Source organism: Quercus lobata, chromosome 3, assembly GCF_001633185.2.
Source record: "Quercus lobata isolate SW786 chromosome 3, ValleyOak3.0 Primary Assembly, whole genome shotgun sequence".
Taxonomy (NCBI): Eukaryota; Viridiplantae; Streptophyta; class Magnoliopsida; order Fagales; family Fagaceae; genus Quercus; species Quercus lobata.
Window position 1 is genome coordinate 43,428,901 of NC_044906.1, and position 19,948 is coordinate 43,448,848.

At 35.2% G+C, this 19,948-nt stretch overlaps 2 protein-coding genes across 4 annotated transcripts in view; one reads left to right on the plus strand and one right to left on the minus strand.

The window, feature by feature from the left end:
- The first annotated feature begins 3,292 nt into the window (after window positions 1–3,292).
- On the plus strand, window positions 3,293–10,814 carry LOC115981852 (AP-5 complex subunit beta-1). Of its 2 annotated transcripts, none has more exons than XM_031104254.1 (3): window positions 3,293–4,749; window positions 8,421–8,860; window positions 9,081–10,814. In XM_031104254.1, the coding sequence occupies exons 1-3, from the start codon at window positions 3,331–3,333 to the stop codon at window positions 10,576–10,578; spliced, it is 3,357 nt and encodes a 1,118-aa protein (XP_030960114.1). In that variant the 5' UTR covers window positions 3,293–3,330; the 3' UTR covers window positions 10,579–10,814. The 2 variants fall into 2 exon arrangements, with proteins under 2 accessions (XP_030960114.1, XP_030960115.1); XM_031104255.1 differs by having other exon boundaries at window positions 9,096–10,814.
- A 5,622-nt stretch (window positions 10,815–16,436) lies between these two features.
- Window positions 16,437–19,948, minus strand: part of LOC115981853 (pre-mRNA-processing protein 40C) — a 29,199-nt gene continuing 25,687 nt past the window's right edge. For both annotated transcript variants that reach the window (XM_031104257.1, XM_031104256.1), the window contains exon 16: window positions 16,437–16,932. In XM_031104257.1, coding sequence (XP_030960117.1) covers window positions 16,618–16,932 — 315 coding nt within the window. In that variant the 3' untranslated portion in view covers window positions 16,437–16,617. The remainder of the gene's footprint in view (window positions 16,933–19,948) is intronic.

Consider the following 19,948-nt stretch of genomic DNA (forward strand, 5'->3'; position numbering starts at 1 on the left):
CATCACTCATCACTCAAAAATGGTGGGACCCACGCAAAGAAAGGCTATTTGGATTTGTTTTCAAGTTTTGTTTCCCTCACTCAATTTTCTGATTTTTGAGTAATGAGTTAGCAAAACGGAAAACAAGTTTTGGATGTTTTTGAGTTATGGAAACTAAGTTATGATGGCATTTTTGTAAATACACACACATTGAAGGATCCACAATCAGAGCACTTCTCAGGTCCAGCCGCAACTTTTGACAAACCAAACTGGTTTTTTTATGTTTTGGGATGGGTCTAGCCACAACTTTTGACGTTTAAGTTTTTTAAGTTTTAAAAATAGGTCCCACATTTTTAAGTTTTTAAATTTGAAAAACATATCTGAGTTAGGTGGCAAACCCGGTTTTGGAGATATTTGGGGATTATTGAGTGATAGGAAATGAGTTATAGAGTGATGAGTGATGATATTTGAGTGATGAGTGACCATTTTTTTCACCCAAACAGCCCCTTACTCTCTCTCTCTCTCTCTTTGAATTTGGTTTGTTAACTCTAGGTCAAAGCTAATAGGTTTTTAATTTTTTAAAGTTTTGTTTCTGTTAATTTTTTGGGTTGGGCAATTAGACTAGGCTAGTGGGCTGATAATCTTAGAGAGGAAAGGGCTAAGGTTTTGGAAGAGAAAGGTCTAGCTATAAAAAAAAAATTAAATAAAAATTATACTTGGAGGTAGAGCTGTAATGAGCTAAGTTTTGCCGAGCAGTGTATGTTCAAGCTTGGCTCGTTGGTAAAATTAAAAAGCTCAAGCTTGGCTTGAACTTGAGACAAGCCTAAAATATTGTTTGAGCTTGAGCTTGTGGGAAAGCCAAAAAGCTTAAGCTTGGCTTGGATTGACTTGATTCATTAGTCAAGCCAAGCTCGAGCTTAATATCAAGCTCAAACTTGAGCTCAAATCAAGCTTTTAAGCTTGAGATCCAACAAAATTATCTTATCAAATGCTTAAATCTCCCAAGATCAAGTAAACAAAAATAAGAAAATAGCATACTCATTTTATCATGCTTCTAGTCGGACCTATGATTAGCCATTGTTCATATTGCAACTTTACAAAATTAAATTCATCCATTCATTTTTTATTGTCTATAGCTTCATCAATTGTTTAAAATATAATTTTTACATCCACATTAGATGATAAAGAACTAGAAAAAGACTTGTTAGTAACTATTGTAAATGAGAAAGAATTAACATGTTTTATAACTTTACATTAGATAATGGATAAGGAAGGATCATATGTGGCCCACTTATAAATTTTTTTAAAAAGGTAACTAAAGTCTAAAGTGGTGCTTCACAGTTTAGAGGAAAGTGAAAAATTAAGGTAAAGGGTAGTTGTCCATTATGAGACATTTTATTATTAAGAAATGTGTAATGAGTTTATTTAGAAAGCACATATCAAGCCTATAAATGAGTCTATACTTGACTTGTTTTTGTATCAAGCCTTATAGCTCACAAGCTTGTTCATGAACAAATAGTTTTGCTTGGGCTTAGCTTGTTTACTAAACAAGCCTAAAACTAAGGCTCAAGCTTGGCTTATTTATAAACAAACAAACATGAACAAGCTTTTTATCGAGCCGAGCTTGAGTTATTTATGAACAACTTGGTTTATTTACAGCCCTACTCGGAGGGGAGAGGGCCTAAGTTTTTCATTAATATCATTCAGGTCATAAACTCGACAATGGATGATTGTTCTGCAATCGATAACCTGATACATGAAGCACGGTCAAACCTTTTTTTAAAAGGTAAACTCAAATCAATGTATTAACTATACCCCAAAGGGGAAAAACAATACATAAAAAAACTACTTAAGAGACACGTAACTCAATAGGGTCAGTTTCCTTGTTAAAAAGAAAATCAGCTAAACACATGGGAATAATTTTTTCCAATGTTGAAACTACTGCTTTGCATTTCTAATATTTGTTGTTGGTTAAGTTTTTGCTTGAGAGCATATGCCCATCTAATGTTGAAATTTGAAATTGATCATTTTGAACATTTTTTATTTATTTAATCTTACTAACTTGGGATCATTGATCATTTGTTCAATTGTAATGTGCTCAGTTTATCTTTCAATGTAATTTTTGGGTGGATTCATTACAAAATGTTTTTTCATTTCCATTTTAGAACATGCACATTGCATTTGACAAAATATCTCACTCACTCTTGCATTTGTTAAATTAAGTTAAAGAGTTGTGCCTCTTCGTTTTAGTTGCCCTTGATCATCACTTTTTTTCTCATGTGCATTTAAGCATACTAAGCCATCAACATCTTTGGCAACGTAGCACATTAGAACTTTGCACAATACCTTTCCCAAAACAAAATAAATAAGTAAGTTGCAACAATTTAGTAGTCTTCCTAAATAAAAATGTGTTATAATTATGTTTTATGTATTAATATATGTACATAACTAATTAGTTGCTTTTAACCACACCCAAAAAAAAAATTAATTAATTAAAAATAAACTAATTAGTTTGCAAGTTTAAAATTGCATATCATTGAGATATTCAGTTTTGTATAAGCATATTTTATAACTTTTTGTGGTAAAGTATGCCACTTTATATTTTTATTTGATTTTTTTTTTTTAATTTGTTTATCACAAGAGAAGAAACAATTATGTTAAGCCAATTTTGAAGACTTGACATAGTAAGATATTTATAATTAGGTTATTACAACAAATTACATTCTTTAACATGACATAGTCCATTAAGGCCTTTCATTAGCTATAGTTAGATAATTGTCTTCTTCTTCTTCTTTTTTGCTTTTACATAATGTATTCTCAAAACTTTCAACCAGAGTCTAATCACTATTTGCGATGGGTGGGCCTATAGTAAGGTAAATCGTTGGCCTAGGGAATTTTTTTCAAAGTGTAGGTAGTCGAACTCAATGTAAGGAGCACACCCCATCGAACTCAGTACAAGCACCTTGAGACCGAGTGCCCAACCAACTCGGCCAACCGCCTAGGTTATAGTTAGATAATTGTCATGTCACCATTTTAAAACCTTACTCACTTCTTCTTCTTCTTCAAAGTATAAGTACAATTTAAATCATTTTCAAAAACAAACAAAAACAATAAGCAACAAACAAAATACGTTTATGCCCAAAGGAATTAGTGACCCATTTTTTAATTTATTTTTCCTCAGTTCAAATCAGATCAAATTTTTCCTTAGTTCTTTTGACCTAAAAAGTATGAAAAATTAATAAAAAAATATTTTTCCAAAAAAAAAGTGATCATTTAGGTGTTAGTATGACGTTACATGTTTAGTAGATTGAAGAAGATTGATCCCATTTTGAAAACCCAACACTAGACGCCATGTCCCAGAAGCCTCTCTACCCACAGGACTGGGAGTCCCTCATCGAAGATTTCCAACACGGCGGTTCACGCCGCCGCAAATGGAGCTCGACCCCCTCACTCCTCGACCTCGCTCTCTACTCAATCCTCAAAAGGGATTTCCCTCTCAAAATCCAACTCATTATCTTCCTCGAAGAATTCTCAGACAATTTCCCAGATTTCGATCAACACTTCTTAGAACGACTCATCGACACCCTCAAAATCATAGTCCAATCCCCAACTGATAATCTTCACATTACTCTGTCTCTCAAAGACCAAATGTTAGTTTCCACCACTTCCATTTTCATCTCCACCATCCACCAATTTAACATCGTCATCATCGAGAGCTTGGTCGAGTTCCTGTTGATTCTCATCAACCGTCCCAACCATGGACCCGACCGCCAGACACGTGGCGTGGCTTGTGAGTGCTTGAGAGAACTCGAGCGATCTCACCCTTGTTTACTCTCCGAAATCGCTGGTCATCTCTGGAGTTTGTGTCAAAACGAGCGAACCCATGTAACTCAAAGCTACATGCTTTTGTTCACTTGGGTCATTCATAATATTGTTGTTCACAATGTGAATGTTTCCATTCTTAACACCTCTGTTCCTTTGGTTCCTTTCAATGTTCCGCAATCGTTGTTGTTGTCATCCGATGGTTGTTCTTCGAATTCGAATTCGAATGGGACTAGTAACTATAATTACAAGGAGCTGAGGCGGGCCATGGCGTTCTTGCTTGAATCGCCGCAGGTTTTGACGGCTTGCGGAATGGTGGAGTTCATGGCTATGATAATTCCCATTGCGGTCGCGTTAGAGTTACAGGCGTCGATGCTGAAGGTACAGTTCTTTGGGATGGTTTATTCCTATGATCCAATGTTGTGTCATGTTGTTTTGAAGTTGTATTTGAGTTTCTTTGATGCGTTTGATGGGCAAGAAGGCGAGATTGCTCGTCGTCTTATGTTGATATCTAAAGAAGCACAGAGTTTTTTGGTGTTTCGGTTGCTTGCTCTTCATTGGTTTTTGGGTCTTAACCAATTGGTTTTGAGTAGCAAAGGTGATAAGAAAAAGAAGCCAATAATGGCTTTTGATTTGATGGGTTTGAGCTTTTATCCCAATGTGTTTGATCCGCTTGCTCTCAAGGCCTTGAAGCTTGACCTGCTCGCGCTATGTATGGAGAGCTTGAAATCCAAGAGTGATTCAGAGATGGGCGACTCTGTGGAGAAGATTTTTGCAGATGGTATTGTGTCTGTATCGGCTTACAAGTGGTTACCTCCACGGAGCACTGAAACCAAAGTGGCCTTCCGTGCCTTCCATAAGTTCTTGATAGGTGGTTCGTCTCATTTTGACACTGATCCTTCTACCACTACAGCTATCATGGAGTCCACCATCTTCCATTCTTTACAGGTATTTTTGTGGATTTCCTTTCTCTTTCTTTATTCTCCTCTTGTTCACATGCTTGAAATAAACTTACTCTGTTTGTTTCAAGGCAAATTGACGAAATATTTACTTGTAGAGCTTATTACTAAAGATAGAGCTAACAAAGACTTTCCACCAAAGTAAATAGATATATATGGTATTTACATTTCCAGATATATCATATATGTACTAAAAAAAAATACCCAATTTGATTGTTTTCCCCCCTTATCATGTTTCAATGAGGGGGATGTTGTGCTAACTCTGTCAAGGTAGAGTGGCAATAACTGGAGCAGTGCAATGTTATTTGCAGTGTCATAGAGTGCTCCATTTATACGAAGTTTGAACTTATAAGCACTGCTACCATCAAACGAAGTAGGATGTTACTATAATTATTTTTGCTGCGCTTCATGAAATTAATTCCATCATAACTTGTCAAAGACAGAAAATGTAGTCTGACAAGAAGGGTTGATGGAACAAATAGATCTGCTTAATGATAAAGCCAGAACTTCTTATTTAAATTTTTACACAACCTTTCTCTTGCTTCAGTTTTTCATCAAAACATTTACTAATTTGCACTCTTTGGTCTTAAAGATATGTGGCTCTTTTCAAACCAATACTTGCTGCATTTTGATGTACATTCCAAAACCCTTCAAGTATCATGATGTGATCGATACCTTGTTAATAAACAATCAAGAAATCATTGTGAAGGATGTTGCAAACCAAATTTATTTGAACTTGTTGGAGATTTTTGACATTTTGTACAATCTTTTTCTCCTCCTTTTGAAGAGTGTTGTAAGCAATACTTATTTGAGCTCATTTGAAGATTTTTGACATTCTATAAAATATTTTTTCCCTTCTTGTATGTAAGTAGCTTTAGTGTCTTAGGGTGAATTGGGATGTTATGTTTGATACGAAAATAATAAGATCAACCTTGAATGGTAGGGTTGGGAATGAACAAGTGGTGTATATGTTGTAGTTTGTGGGTTTTCAGAAAAGTGGAGAAAATGGATCATGTGTTGTACTTCTACTGTTACATTTTCCATTTTGATTAATGGGAATCCTTCAGATTTCTTTGGAAGCTCTAGGGGGATTAGGCAAGAGGATCCTTATCTCTGTTGCTTCTAGATGTTGTTATGGAGGCTTTGAGCCATATGTTGGATGTGGCTGCAGCTGCTGGACAGTTCGGGCTTCTCTGTGGGTTCTACAACTAGTACTTCGATGATGGTGTCTCATCTTTTATTTGCAGATGATACCCTTATTTTTTGTGATGCTGACCCTAATCAGTTGGTTACTTTAAGGGAGATTCTAACTAGATTTGAGGAGGTTTCAAGGTTAAGAATTAATTTGGGGAAATCAGAGTTGGTACTAGTTTGTGAGGTACATAATTTGGATGTGTTGGTGGGGCTGTTGGGTTGTAGGCATTCCTTCCTTCCTTTGAAATACTTGGGACTTCCTTTGGGGGCTAAATTCAAGGAGTTGTCAATCTAGAATCCTATATTAGAGAAGATGGAACAAAAACTGACAGGGTGGAAGAGGCTTTATTTATCTAAGGGGGGTAAGGTAACTCTTCTTAAAAATATACTTTCCTCCTTACCTACTTATTTTCTTTCCATTCTTCCTATACTTGGGAAGATTGCTAATCGCATGGAGAAATTACAAAGAGATTTTCTTTGGAGTAGTATGAGTGGTGATTCTAAGTTACACCTGGTGAATTGGGCTAAGATTTGTAATCCAATGTAGGTTTAGACGATCAAGATGCTTTAACTCTACTTTGTTGGGCAAGTGGCTGTGTAGGTATGGTTTAGAGTCAAATACACTATGGAGGATGGTTATAGAGGCAAAATATGGGAATGCTTAGGGGAGTTGGTGCACATAAAAGGTGATAAGTGGATATGGTGTTAGCCTTTGGAGGTTTATTAGAAGTGGTTGGCTGAACTTCTCTAAACTCCTACGGTATGATGTAGGTGATGGTACTAAAGTGAAATTTGGGAGCATGTGTGGTGTGGGGATTGTACCCTCAAAGAGGCTTTTTTAGATCTTTATTGCCTTAGTAGGGCTAGTGACTCTTAAATAGCGGAGGTTATCTGTTGGTCTAATGGGAGGATTCATTGGAATTTTCATTTTCATCGTTCACCGTAGGATTGGGAGGAAGATTCTTTTGATTGGTTTATGGACATTGTTTACTCTTCGAAAGTGCGGGGTGTTGGCCTTGATAAGGTTTGTTCGAAGCTAGCAAGGCGTGGAGGTTTTGAGGTTAGAAGTTTCTATCTTTCTTTCTACCCTCCTACTCTTTCTTTCCCCTGGAGGTTGGTGTGGCAATCGAAGGTCCCTCCAAGGGTGGCTTTCTTTTCATGGATAGCTTCGTTAGGTAAGATTCTTACAACTGATATCCTTCGCAAAAGGCGCATTATTGTTCTTGATTAATGCTACATGTGTAGGAGGTGTGGAAGTCGGTGGATCATCTTCTGTTTCATTGCCCATAGCTTTTGAGCTGTGGTCTTTGGTGTTTTGTTTGTTTGGTCTTCATTGGGTTATGCCACATAAGGTATTTGAGTTGTTTGAGTCTTGGCAAGGTAAATTCAGCCGACATCGGAATATAGATTTTTGGAGACTTGTGCTGCATTGCTTGATGTGGTGTATTTGGAGTGAAAGAAATGCTAGATGCTTTGAGGGATGGGAGCGGTCCTTGCTAGAGAAGTCTTTTTTCCTACATACTCTCTTTGCTTGGAGTGTGGCTCTGTCGCATTTTTCTTGTTTTTCCATCCCTGTTTTACTTGATTATTGTAATTTTGGTTCTTGATTTTTTTTCCCCCACAATACATCCCCAATGTACTCAGGTTGGCTATTTTTTTCTTAATAAAATTTTCTCGTTACCTATCAAAAAAAGTGGTGGCATGGATTAGGAACAACCAACATATATAAATCCAACAATATGTATGCAAAAATATAGGATTCCTGTTTTTTTTCCCATAGTAAAACTTTGTAAAACTCCATAAATTACACGATATTGAAGGACCAGATTCCTAAGTAGGATTCATATTATCAACTCCCAAAATTTGAGGTTAGATTATGTTGATTGAACTGCACAAGTGATTTTTCTTGCCACTTAATTTCTCGTTATCATTATTACTGTCATTAGTATTTTATTGGTGTAGTTACAATGATGTATCTATGATCGGATATTTCAACTATCTTTCTTGTAGGACAAATCAGTTTTCAATTGGATAGCTGCATTTTGTAAACCTTGATGTAACAGTGTCATTTTGTTTGCTTTGAATACTACCAGAATCAGATTATCAAAAAAATAATAATACTACTACCAGAATCCAGTAGTTTGTATTATTTTAATTGGTGGCATCATTTATGAACAACATTACCACACATGATTCAGTTTTGTCTGCTTTATAGCTTTCAGTATGGAATTTTATTTTGGTTTTTCTGTTTCTCTTTGTTTATGTTTCAGTTGAATTGTAAAATATAAGATATTAGAAAAGGAGACAAGAAGAATGGAGAGAGAGGTAGTGAGATTTGAGAAAAGGTGTAAGGCTACATTACTGAGTCCCTCACTTTAGGGTTTATTGCATGATTACAAGAATAACCTTATGCTAATATAAAATAACAAAAAGTAACCATTACTGTTTCCAACTTCTAATTTTCAGGGGATGCTATTGGACATGATGTTAGAGTGTCAAAAGTTGGTTCCGGTGATTGTTGCTTTTGTTGACCGCTTGTTGGGCTGTCGAAAGCACTGTTGGTTGGGAGAGCGCCTGCTTCAGACATTTGATGAGAATTTGCTTCCAAAAGTTGTAATGGATTATAAATTGGCATCTTTCTTTCCTTTATTTGATAGAATCGCTGAAAATGATACAATACCTCCAAGCAGATTGTTAGAGCTGCTGATCAAATTCATGGTTTTCCTTGTTGAGAAACATGGCCCAGATACAGGACTAAAATCATGGTCTAAGGGAAGTAAGGTTCTTGGTGTCTGTCGAACCATGCTGATGCACCACCATAGCTCTAGATTGTTCCTTAGACTATCTCGCCTCCTCGCATTTACTTGCCTTTATTTTCCTGATTTGGAGGTACGTGACAATGCAAGGTATGATTACTAAAATCTCTCTCCTCCCCGAAAACCAGTGGGGGAAAATATGATGTCATTTACTCTTATACAGTTTATTAAGCTTTTTTTCTAAATAAAGTAAAGATCAATAATGAAAGCATAAGGGATCTCGGCTCTTAAATGACATGTTAGCTGTTGCTGATTACTTCTTATATTCTCATTTCTTATCAAAAAAAAAACTTCTTATATTCTCATCAAGCATGAGATTTTGCAGGATCTATCTGCGGATGCTGATCTGTGTACCAGGAAAGAAGCTTAGAGACATGCTAAACCTTGGGGATCAGCTCCTTGGCATTTCACCATCTCCACTTTCCAACTCAATTTTTAACATCCAGTCTCCTCGAACCTCTCACAATATCAAGAAATCTAGGAACATCTCATCCTATGTTCACCTTGATCGAGTGGTACCCTTGCTTGTCAAACAATCTTGGTCATTGTCTTTATCAACTTTGGGTGTTGACAGTAACAAACCTGGTTACCTAGAGGGCATCAGAGACAGTGAATCCCCAGTTGAGGAAAGAGAGATTGATGGAAGTGCTGAAATCCACATCCCAGAGACTGAAAGAATTAATAAGCCACAGGAGCCATTGCGAGTGATGGATTCGAAGATTTCAGAGATCTTAGGAACATTAAGAAGGTATTTCTCAAGCATACCTGATTATAGACATATGCCAGGGATTAAGGTTAGAATATCCTGTACTTTGAGATTCGAATCTGAGCCTTTTAATCGTGAATGGGGAGTAGACTCCCCTGCTAGTGGATTGGATAGAGTAGATGCCCTTCCTGCTATATATGCAACTGTGCTTAATTTTTCATCCTCTGCACCATATGGATCTCTTCCATCATATCACATACCTTTTCTCCTTGGTGAACCTCCCAGAAATGACTATGATTCTCATCAACAAGTGCCTTTAGATATTGTTTTAGTAGAAAATGGTAATGGTGAAGAGGAAAGTTTTAGAGCTCCTGTAATGATTGAATTAGAACCACGGGAACCAACACCCGGTCTGATTGATGTTTCTATTGTAACAAATGCGGAAAATGGTCACATTATTCGTGCTCGGCTTCATAGTATTCCAATAGGCATAGAAGACATGTTTCTCATGGCTACTGTCCCATCTGACATCCCGAAAGAGGTTATACCTGGTTATTACTCAGACTTGTTCAGTACTCTTTGGGAGGCATGTGGTAGTTCATCCAACACTGGGCGGGAGACCTTTCCACTGAAAGGAGGCAAAGGAGTTGCAGCTATTAGTGGGACCCAATCAGTCAAGCTACTTGAAGTCCCTGCAACCTCTTTGATTCGGGCTACAGAGCGCTACTTGGCTCCCTTTGTTGTAAGCGTGATTGGTGAACCACTTGTCAACCTTGTGAAGGATGGGGGAATCATTAGAGATATCATCTGGAAGGATGTGGCTTCAGATTCTTCCCTTGTTGATACCACCTCAGTAGCTAGTTTTGATAGAGGCCCACTTCATCTTACATACTTTGATGATGAAGATGAGAGGGACAGTGTTGTCAGTACCAGCAAAAGAAAGATGGGTTGCTTTCTTATTTTGATATTTCTTCCACCAAGGTTCCATCTTCTTTTCCAAATGGAAGTATGTGATGTTTCAACTTTAGTTCGAATTCGAACTGATCATTGGCCCTGCTTAGCTTATATTGATGATTATTTGGAAGCTTTATTTTTGGCGTAGGGGCAACTTTTTTCCATAATGAATTGAGTACTGCTTCAGTCATCTGTTCATGTCTATGATGCTGTAAGATCATCAGCGATTTGTTCTAAATTATATTTGTTTCATTCATAGGAGGGGTTTGTTTTTGGCACCCAGGTAACTTATGTAAATACCCATATAAGCTAGTTCCTTCGTATTGAATTCTTTATCTTCTTTATAAAGTAAAATAAAATAAAATCAGAAAATCTAATTATGCATTCTTTTTGCCAATTTCCCCCTTTTTCTTCAACCCTCCCCTCCCAAAATGAGGTAGATGATCCATATTTTGCTGTCTTTATATATCTGTAAATTGCTTTAGACAGAATTTGTTAGATGCATCGACTCAATTCTTTGAGATCATCTGGTGTAATAAACTACAGAGAATTCTTAAGATCTTCAAGAGTTGCTGGAGATTGTTGATTTATTTTCCCCTAAAAAAGAAGCATTTGCGCAAGTCATTTTCCCCCAAAAGCTGGATTGCTTCTTTTCTTATGTTATTGCACGATTCCGATGTGGAACCATCAAGGAAAAGAATTAGGATTTGAATTGGGGGATAAATAAATGAGTAAATTTACACCGATCTTTCTTGAAGTTTTATAATAAAAAATAAAAAAAATTGTTTCCTTAACATTACCTTAAAAAATAAAAATAAAAATAGTTATCATCCCATAATTTTTGGGGCCTTAGGTCTAAGCCTAAAGCCTGCCCTAGTGTGAGTTGTCTTTACTGGCAAATTACATTGAAGTCCTTGAGGACAACCAAAGTCCTAATTTTTTTGGCCTCTACTAGACAACGATGAAAAATGTCCCAACATTATCAACCAGGTGGATGGATCAAATAAGCATTCAAAAAATTTGATGAACCTTTACAAAAAGCTAAGTGTTAACAAAGTCACTTTCTGAGCTACTTTGTAAGAGTTAGATTGCTATAAAAAAGATGGCCAACCAGTAACTACTTTTTGGTTTTCTACTTTGTCCAATTTCTACTCTTTCAATATGTGTATGTGTGGATGACCACTAGGAGGAAAAGATCAGATAAACCCCATTCTCATATTTCTCTGTCTTGCCCTACTATTTTCTTTATTTCACAAGTAACCCTTTGATAGACAACAACGAATTCGATATAGTTTCTTTTTCTTTATAATAAAGTGTCTCTTTCTTTATGTAACTGGTAACAAAGTAATCTCATTAACCTAAAGAACAAATAGATCCAATAAAAATCCCTGTAATGGAATGATTAACTATGAGAGTGAGATACATGATTCCACAATTAAGCATTAATTCTATTTCATTGACGATCACTTAAAATTACTAGTGCAGTAGAGTTTCCTATAAGATTTTATTTATTTATTTATTATAATTTGATAGTTGGGAGAGGGATGATTTGAACATTAAAATTACTAGTGCAGTAGAGTTTCCTATAAGATTTTATTTATTTATTTATTATAATTTGATAGTTGGGAGAGGGATGATTTAAACATTAGACGTCTTAGTTGAAAATACCATGAAGTGCTAGTTGAGATATAAAGCTCTTGGAAATTGTTGTCACCTAATTTGTTACACAAGTTCAGGCCCATGAGTGAAACCCGAAGCCCAAAGAATTTGGACCTCAAAAGAACAAAATACCAAGAATAGTATATGGTCTGAGGCCTGGCCAAAACCATTTTAGAATAGAAGATCGAATGAGTATAGATGGTTGGGATGGCAACCTTTTGCATAGCATCTCTTCATTAAATGACAAGAGGGCCCGAAGTCGGCCCAACCCTCCTTGAAAAAGGAATAAGAGAAGGCCAAGAATGGTCCTAGCTTGGAATAGCCTTTAAATAAGGTAAGAAAAGGCCCAAACAAGACCCAAATCTTTTTTTTCTTTTTTAGGAAATGATAGAAATGTTGAGAATAGCCTATTGCAAGATGGCCTGCAAATAGGCCTAAAATGGCCGAGAGCCTTTGCATGAGAAAAGAACTCAGTAGTATTTAAAACTATTATGTCTTTTTCTCTATCTATCTCTAAAGGTGTATTTAAAATTTTCATTTTTTTAGTTAATTCTGTCAAGCTATCCATTTGTATTATATCTCTTTCAATTGATTTTAGCCTTTCATCAATTTTTTCCTTTAAACTATTACACTTCTTGTCTTCTTTATTGACTACTTCCACTTTTTCCACTTTTACTTTTACTACACTACACTATCACTATTTGCTTTTTCTTTTAAATTATCATTATTATTGTTTTTCCTACCTTTGTTGACTTTTCCTATCTCATCCTTTGTTTCAAGTTTCCTACATAGAGATTCTTTAAGACTACTATTTGCTTTTGGTTTTTCCATGTCTTTTATAACTTTTCCTACTACATCTTTTGTATCTAACTGTCTACATAATTTTTCACTATTCTGCCTTTCAATCTTTTCTTTTACTTTGTCTTGTACTATTGTACTAGTCTTTTCTTGTTCTATTTTATCTTTTAACTTCCTACGTGGAGATTCTTCAAGAATACTATTTTCTTTCTTACTTGTCTCTATTAGGCTCTTTTGTCTTTCAAATTTTTCTAGTGTATCTTTTACTATACCTAATGGTGCCTCACAAGAATGGAACCAATGTGTTGAACAATAAAAGGGTAGAAAAATATTTATAAAACATAAGTCTAGAACTGTTTCTCACATACAACAAGAAGAGTAGTTTAAAAGAGGTGGTGAGGGAAAGAGAGAAGACTCCTTGTTATTATTTTCACCCTAAGACCTCAAAATAGTAATGCTAGCTCGTTACTAAATAGACTTTTGTTCTTAAGTTAGGGTTAAAGGGGAGAAAATTAGTTGTGTTGATCTTATTGAGAGTTTTTAAACCAAGATTGGAACATCCTTAAGGGCTAATATATGTATAATAAGTGAAGCTATTGACCCTATGTTATTGAACAAGAAGGAAGTTTCAGAATGCCTTTGTTTAGGTAAAGGAATAGGTTGTTTTTTGTCATAATTAAGGAAACGCTTGACCAAACGTGATTGGCTGCATATTCATAAATGATTCAACTCGCAAGAGAGCTGCTGTCTATGGCATAACACATCAAAAGTTGGCCACGGAGTCAGCTTATTCCAGGGGCCTAAAAATGGTTTATTTGAAACTTTAACCACACACAGCAGGACCTATAGGTCTCCATTTGGGTGAATTTCGAGTATCTACCCACTTTTCATGAGCATTAGGTGCTACAAATGTCCCCAGCCTATCCATAACACACATGACTTGGGCTCATAAAAGTAGTCTAAAAGAGTTTACCCATGCTCTTCAAACCACACTCACTCAAATTTGTGTAATGGCGCTTGAACTTAGATCATGCTTAAAAAAATAAAATTCATACATGATTTGGGCCCGAGGAGGTTTGGCTCGATTGGAATTAGGATTTTTAAAAATAAGACATGAAAACAACCATCAACTAATATATACATATAGATATATGAAATCCCTTAGGAAATTTTAAAGTATACAGATTAATCGTATATTAACCTAACTCCTACAAAGCTGTATACCTCTACTTTTTCTCTTTGAGGCTTTTAATTAATTGTGGGTAAAATACTATTTTGGTTCCTAAATTTTGCCAAAAGTTTGTTTTTCATCCCTAAACTTTAAGAAATTCATTTTTTCATCCATAAACTATTGAAAAGTTCATATTTCGTCTCTAAACAATTCAAAATGTTTTATTTATGTTCTTAAACTTTACTAAAAGTTTGTTTTTCATCCTTAAACTATTGAAAAAGTTTTTTTTTCATTCTTATTTTTGTCTCTATACTATTCAAAAAACTCTTTACAAAGTTTAGGGATAAAAAAAATAACTTTTTAAAATTTAGGGACGAAAAACAAACTTTTAGTTAAGTTTAGGGACCAAAATGGTATTTTACCCATTAATTGTTAATGTGAAAATCCGGTTTGCGTGGGAGAAATGGCTCCTCTCACAGAATCAGACCTATTTTGCAAAAAGGATCAGGCCAACTAATCTGAAACTCTTAGCCTTAAGCCTAGACCAAGTGAAGCATCGGGTAGCAACCAAACACGTGTCAAAGGATAAAAATATAAATAAAGGCCCCTTCAAAGATCCAACAAGTTTTTGAAAACACTAAATAGTGTAAAATTGATAAGGGTCAAAATCTAGAGGAATAGGGTCCAAGACTCGCACAATCATAGCAGTTTCAATCGTGATTTTGGAAAACAAAGCTTGATTTTGGAAAACAAAGCTTCAAATAGGCATTGCACGATCAACATAATGATGCACCTAAATCTAATGTTGAGGAGGTTGCTTCCACACTGATATTGTTTGATATATACAGTTTAATAAATTGCTTATAGAAGAGAAAATTTTCATTTTTGATAATTTAATAGTTACAATTATAAAAGGTTTTTCAAATAAATTATAGTATGCTATGCCATTGCAATAAATTATACTCACAAAGCTCTTAACAAAAGAGAAAATTTTTGGCTTAAGAGACTTTCTTGTCAATTTCTATTGCAATATTTTCCCTACAAGCCATATTCTTATGACATATTAGATTTTTTTTTTTTTCTCCTAGATATTGAAATTATAACTAAAACAAGAAAATGAGCTTTGGATTACAGTGGCAACCTACGAGGTATAGGACTGTAAATGAACTAAGCTGTTTATAAATAGCTCAAGTTCAACTCAATAAATTGGTTGTACATGTTCGTTTATTTAGCAAACAAGTCAAGCCCAAGCACAAGTTTAGAATCGACTATTAAACAAGCCGAATTTGAAAATAATAATGTGCTCGTAAGCAAGCTTATGAACATGCAGGGTGGATATAACTATATGTAGTATTATATTTTTATATGTATATTTGTTCAAAAATATATTTATATAGACTTGAAAATAAATTGTATAAATTTGTGACTAAGTTCATATAATATCAAATTCATATTTGTAGTTTATTTTAATAATATAAATAGTTCATTTGTAGTAAAATTCATAGGTTTGTGAAGGAGTAAGAATTTTATTCAATTTAACTATATATTGGGAGGAAAAAAAGTTAAGTTAATCAATTAGCACATAAACAAGCTCAAAACTTTTTTTTTACTAAAAAATGAACCATGCTTGAACATGTATGTAAACTTGTTTGATAATAAACTCGAGCTCGGCTCGTTTGAAATAAAATTAAATTAACAAATTTGAAATTTTAATACTTGGCTCGATTTGACTCTTTACAACCCCTAAGTCAAGGCAGCAAATTCAATCTTTCAATGTGATCTTTTCAAGCAATTCATCTCCAACACAAACAAAAATGCTAAGAAAGGATATGCACAAGCTTTTGCCATGAATTGCTTTGGTAGATGACACTAGATGAAAATTGAAAAAAAGCACATAATAGTCTTTTTTTTTTTTTTTTTTTGGTTAAAACATAATAGTCATTTAACAGGGCTTCTTAACCATTAATCATACTTTAATAACTCAGTCAAAAGAAAAATTACTTTTAATGATATTGCACTTTAGGAACCATTCACATGAATAATGTAGATAAAATAAGTGGAACTGAATCCTACTACAGTATATAAATTGATTAGGATGCATCTCAGCCCATATGGAAACTTAGGGGAATAAAAATCATAGTTTTTGGTACAAAATGTGCATTCGAGAAGTTTAGAGTGCAAAATGTAATTAGGGATATAGTTTAGGATGATAAAGTATAACTTCCCCAAAATTTGACTGCAATCTACAAAGAAAAGAAATAAAACCCAATTTGTGTCCGAAAGAAAACTTAGATAGATTCAAATATGATGAACCGAGATTATTTGCCACCCTGACAAAAATGAAAAATGTATATGCCTGGGGCATTTAAACATGGAAATAAAAAATTAAAAATATGCTAACTCAATTAAGAAATATGGATTAAAAATCAGTTTGTTTTAGTTCATATAATACAGCTTTCACAAAGTATATTAGACTGACCTCCTCAGAAAGAACAAAAATATGAAACTAAGAGGAGTTGTGGGGGAAAAAAATCAAAACCTACTTTCTAACCCAAACGACTATCTTCGCTCATAGGTTCTTGATCCAGACAGAAACCTCCCAGAATCAACAGAGCTCCTACTTTTTAACTCTACATGCTTCTCTTCCTTCTGATCAAGTGCCAATTTTTGCTTCCGCAGCATCTCATCAGCATACCGCCGCCACAAGACTTCCTTCTCTTTCCTTGGAATCTTGTTGTATCGAGGATCAGGCTTTAGAAGGCGTTTAGCTGTTGACCATGAATTGAGGACTGTTTTCCCATTTTCTGTATCTTGGGCAGATGCTTCAGCAGTCAAGACTTCAGCTAACAAAGATCTGAACTCTTGTGCACATCGCTAAAAAGACAACCAGTGAGATCAGTCTCTTGAAGGTCGATTTATATATCCACTGTCACAGTATGTGAGCTACAACAACTGTGTGAATTGCTTAAAGAACAAATTAATCAAATGCGTTTAAGTGGGTCACACTGGCCACATAGCCAAATTGCCAAAGTACATTTCAAGCTTTGCCTTCAGCATTGCAAAATGCAATACTTCACTCACCATATGATCAATTGCACAAATAAGGTAAGAGAATGTCATTGACATAACACACACACCCCCCCCCCCCTCCTTATCTTTAGTTTTTGCTTTTTATCTTTCTTTTTTTTTCAAAACTGCTTCCTTCATAGTAAGCAATAAGAAATATCTTATAATTTATGGCCATATGGAACATATGTATTCAATGCATTGCAACCAGATTACAACCAAATCTATTCAAATAATTTATGCCAAAGTATTAAGAAAAATAATGCATTCAGCTTCCCATCTCTGAACCTACCAAAACTTAGTAAAGTTGATCTTCTGGAACCAGTGCCTCAAAATAATTATTTCTCATATAACGTAAATTTATTTAAATCAAAACAACATATGCTCTTGTTCAATTGGAGCCAAGAGCAAATACATCAATCAAAATGCAGATCTATTTATAGTTATGGAAGAATGAGCAATCTCAGGATGATACAGGTTCCAGGTCGGATTTGCAAAATAGATATTGAAATGGAAATATGACTATGATCATGTTATCTGGAAAACTTTCACTTTTTTTTTTAGGGAGAATGGGGTTTGGGCCAAGATGGAGGGATTGAATTCACTCGTACATTACGATAGCCTGCTTCACAGTATTCATTAATGGCTCACCAATGGGTTTTCTTCAATAGCTTGAGGGGCCTAAGACAAGGCAACCCTCTTTCGCCTCTACTCTCTCTTAATGATGGAGGTTTAGAAGGCAGATGTTGCATAGGACAGGGGTATAGGTCATATATCTGGCTTCAATGTTGGGGTGGGAATCAATAGAGGACTCCAGACATCACATTTGTTGTTTGCTGATGACACAATATTGTTCTATGATACAAAAAGGGAGCAACTCCTCTATGTTTGAATGGAATTGACTTGTTTTGAGGCTGTCACATGGTTGAAAGTCAATTTGAACAAGAGTGAAGTAGTCACAGTAGGAGATTTGGGGGCTTGGAGGAGTTGGCTGATACTCTTTACTGCAAAATCAAGAGTTTGTCAACGAATTACCCGGGCATGCCTTTGGGCGCGTCCTTTAAGGCTTCGACAGTGCAGAATCCCATTATAGAGGAAATGGAGAGATGGTTAGCGAGGTGGAAAAGAGTGTCAAAAGGGGGCAGGCTAACCTTACAAAAGAGTACACTTTGCAGTCTCCCCAACTACCTACCTCTCATTATTTACTATCCCAACTTGTGTCAGACCATTCAAAGAGATTGCAAAGAATTTTATATGGAGATGATTGGGGGAGGAGTTTAAATTTCACCTGGTGGATTGGGATAGTGTGCTCCCCAATTGTTTATGGTGGTTTGCGGGTGCACAAATTGGGTACATTTAATCAAGCCCTCCTAGGGAAGTGACTATGGCATTTTGCAGCCAGTGAATAGAACTCACCAGTATAATTTATCGAAAAGTATAGAGCTGATGGGGATATATTTGCTCTCCGTATGTATTTTGAAGTGGGAGATGGGGTACGGATGAGGTGTTGACGTGATAGGTGGTGTGAGGACCAACCTTTGAAGGAGTTCTACCCAAACCTGAATTCACCTCCAATTGACTCTGATGAATCTGTATCTTCCTGTTTGACAAGTGAGAGTCACTGGGACGACTATTTAATTCAACAGTTTAATGATTGGGAATTGGACTCTGTTGCTTCCGTGCTTAGCTTATTGTACTATAGTATGCCACATAGGCATATAAATTGCAATGGTGTTTGAGAGGTAATGGGCTGTTTTGAATGTCAAAGCATCGAAGATGCAGCTGAAGACTTCTTTCTTAGATTACTTTGTGATGGTCCACAGTCATGGGTCTTAATGATAGTGATATCCTAACAGAATTACCAATTCATTTTTTTTTTTAGTAATTTTTTTATAGCAATTCATTATGCTACCTTGCGCAACATATCTTTCTTGAGGTGGCTTTTACTTACCAAAAAAAAAAAGTTTATGTTAGCTCTATATGCTCTAATTGGCAACCAGATAGAGAATGGCTAATCAAGTTTTTTTTTATAAAAAAAAAAATATATATATATATATATATTAGGATAAAAATATAGATAAAGTCAAAATTTAAAGGCTGCCTTTTTTGTTATATTATCCGTTATATGTATAATGTATCTGTAATTCTGTATCACAAAATCCACCAACCCTCTATTTTTTTAATCACAAAATCCAACTACCATCTGCTTGTTTTTAACCCTCTACTTATTACTGCATTTCTATTTTACAAAAATAATTCATCAGAACCTAAATCACTGACAATTCCAGCTGCACAAATTCTGAATTCTACAAGTCAAAAACTGCATACAAATTTTAAACATACCAACAGCATCGTCTGACACAAAATGTGTGGAGTACTAGTCAGTTAAAATTAATTTAATGTAAAGTTTTTTTTTTTATATATGTTAATTTAATATAAAGTATTTAGATTGAGAGATATCAGGTCATTGAACAAATACCTGGGACTGGACACGAAAGGAGTTGGCGTATGATCCAAGTTGGGTGAACACTTCAGATCTCAAGCCAAATGTCACCCAGACAAAACATTTTGTAGTCCAACTGGTTGGCACCTCTTGGTGTTTCCAACGGATGTTAGAAACATCCAAAGTTTGAATCCCCCCCTCCCCCAACTATCGATTTATATATATACACTAAAAAATTTATTCTCTTTAATTGTTAGGATTTCAACCTCAAAACTACCCTGTTCCCATCCATTTACTAAAGAAACCAAGATTTTAGGGTATAGTTTAATATAGTTAGAAGTGCACAGTAATGCTTCATTATAATCAACAATTCTAGGAGAT

Bases quoted from the DNA above. Each gene is read 5' to 3' on its own strand.
- LOC115981852 (XM_031104254.1), top strand. From the start codon at position 3,331: ATGTCCCAGAAGCCTCTCTACCCACAGGACTGGGAGTCCCTCATCGAA. The intron at 4,750-8,420 runs GTATTTTTGTGG...TCTAATTTTCAG, and splicing joins CCATCTTCCATTCTTTACAG to GGGATGCTATTGGACATGAT. The intron at 8,861-9,080 runs GTATGATTACTA...ATTCTCATCAAG, and splicing joins GAGGTACGTGACAATGCAAG to CATGAGATTTTGCAGGATCT.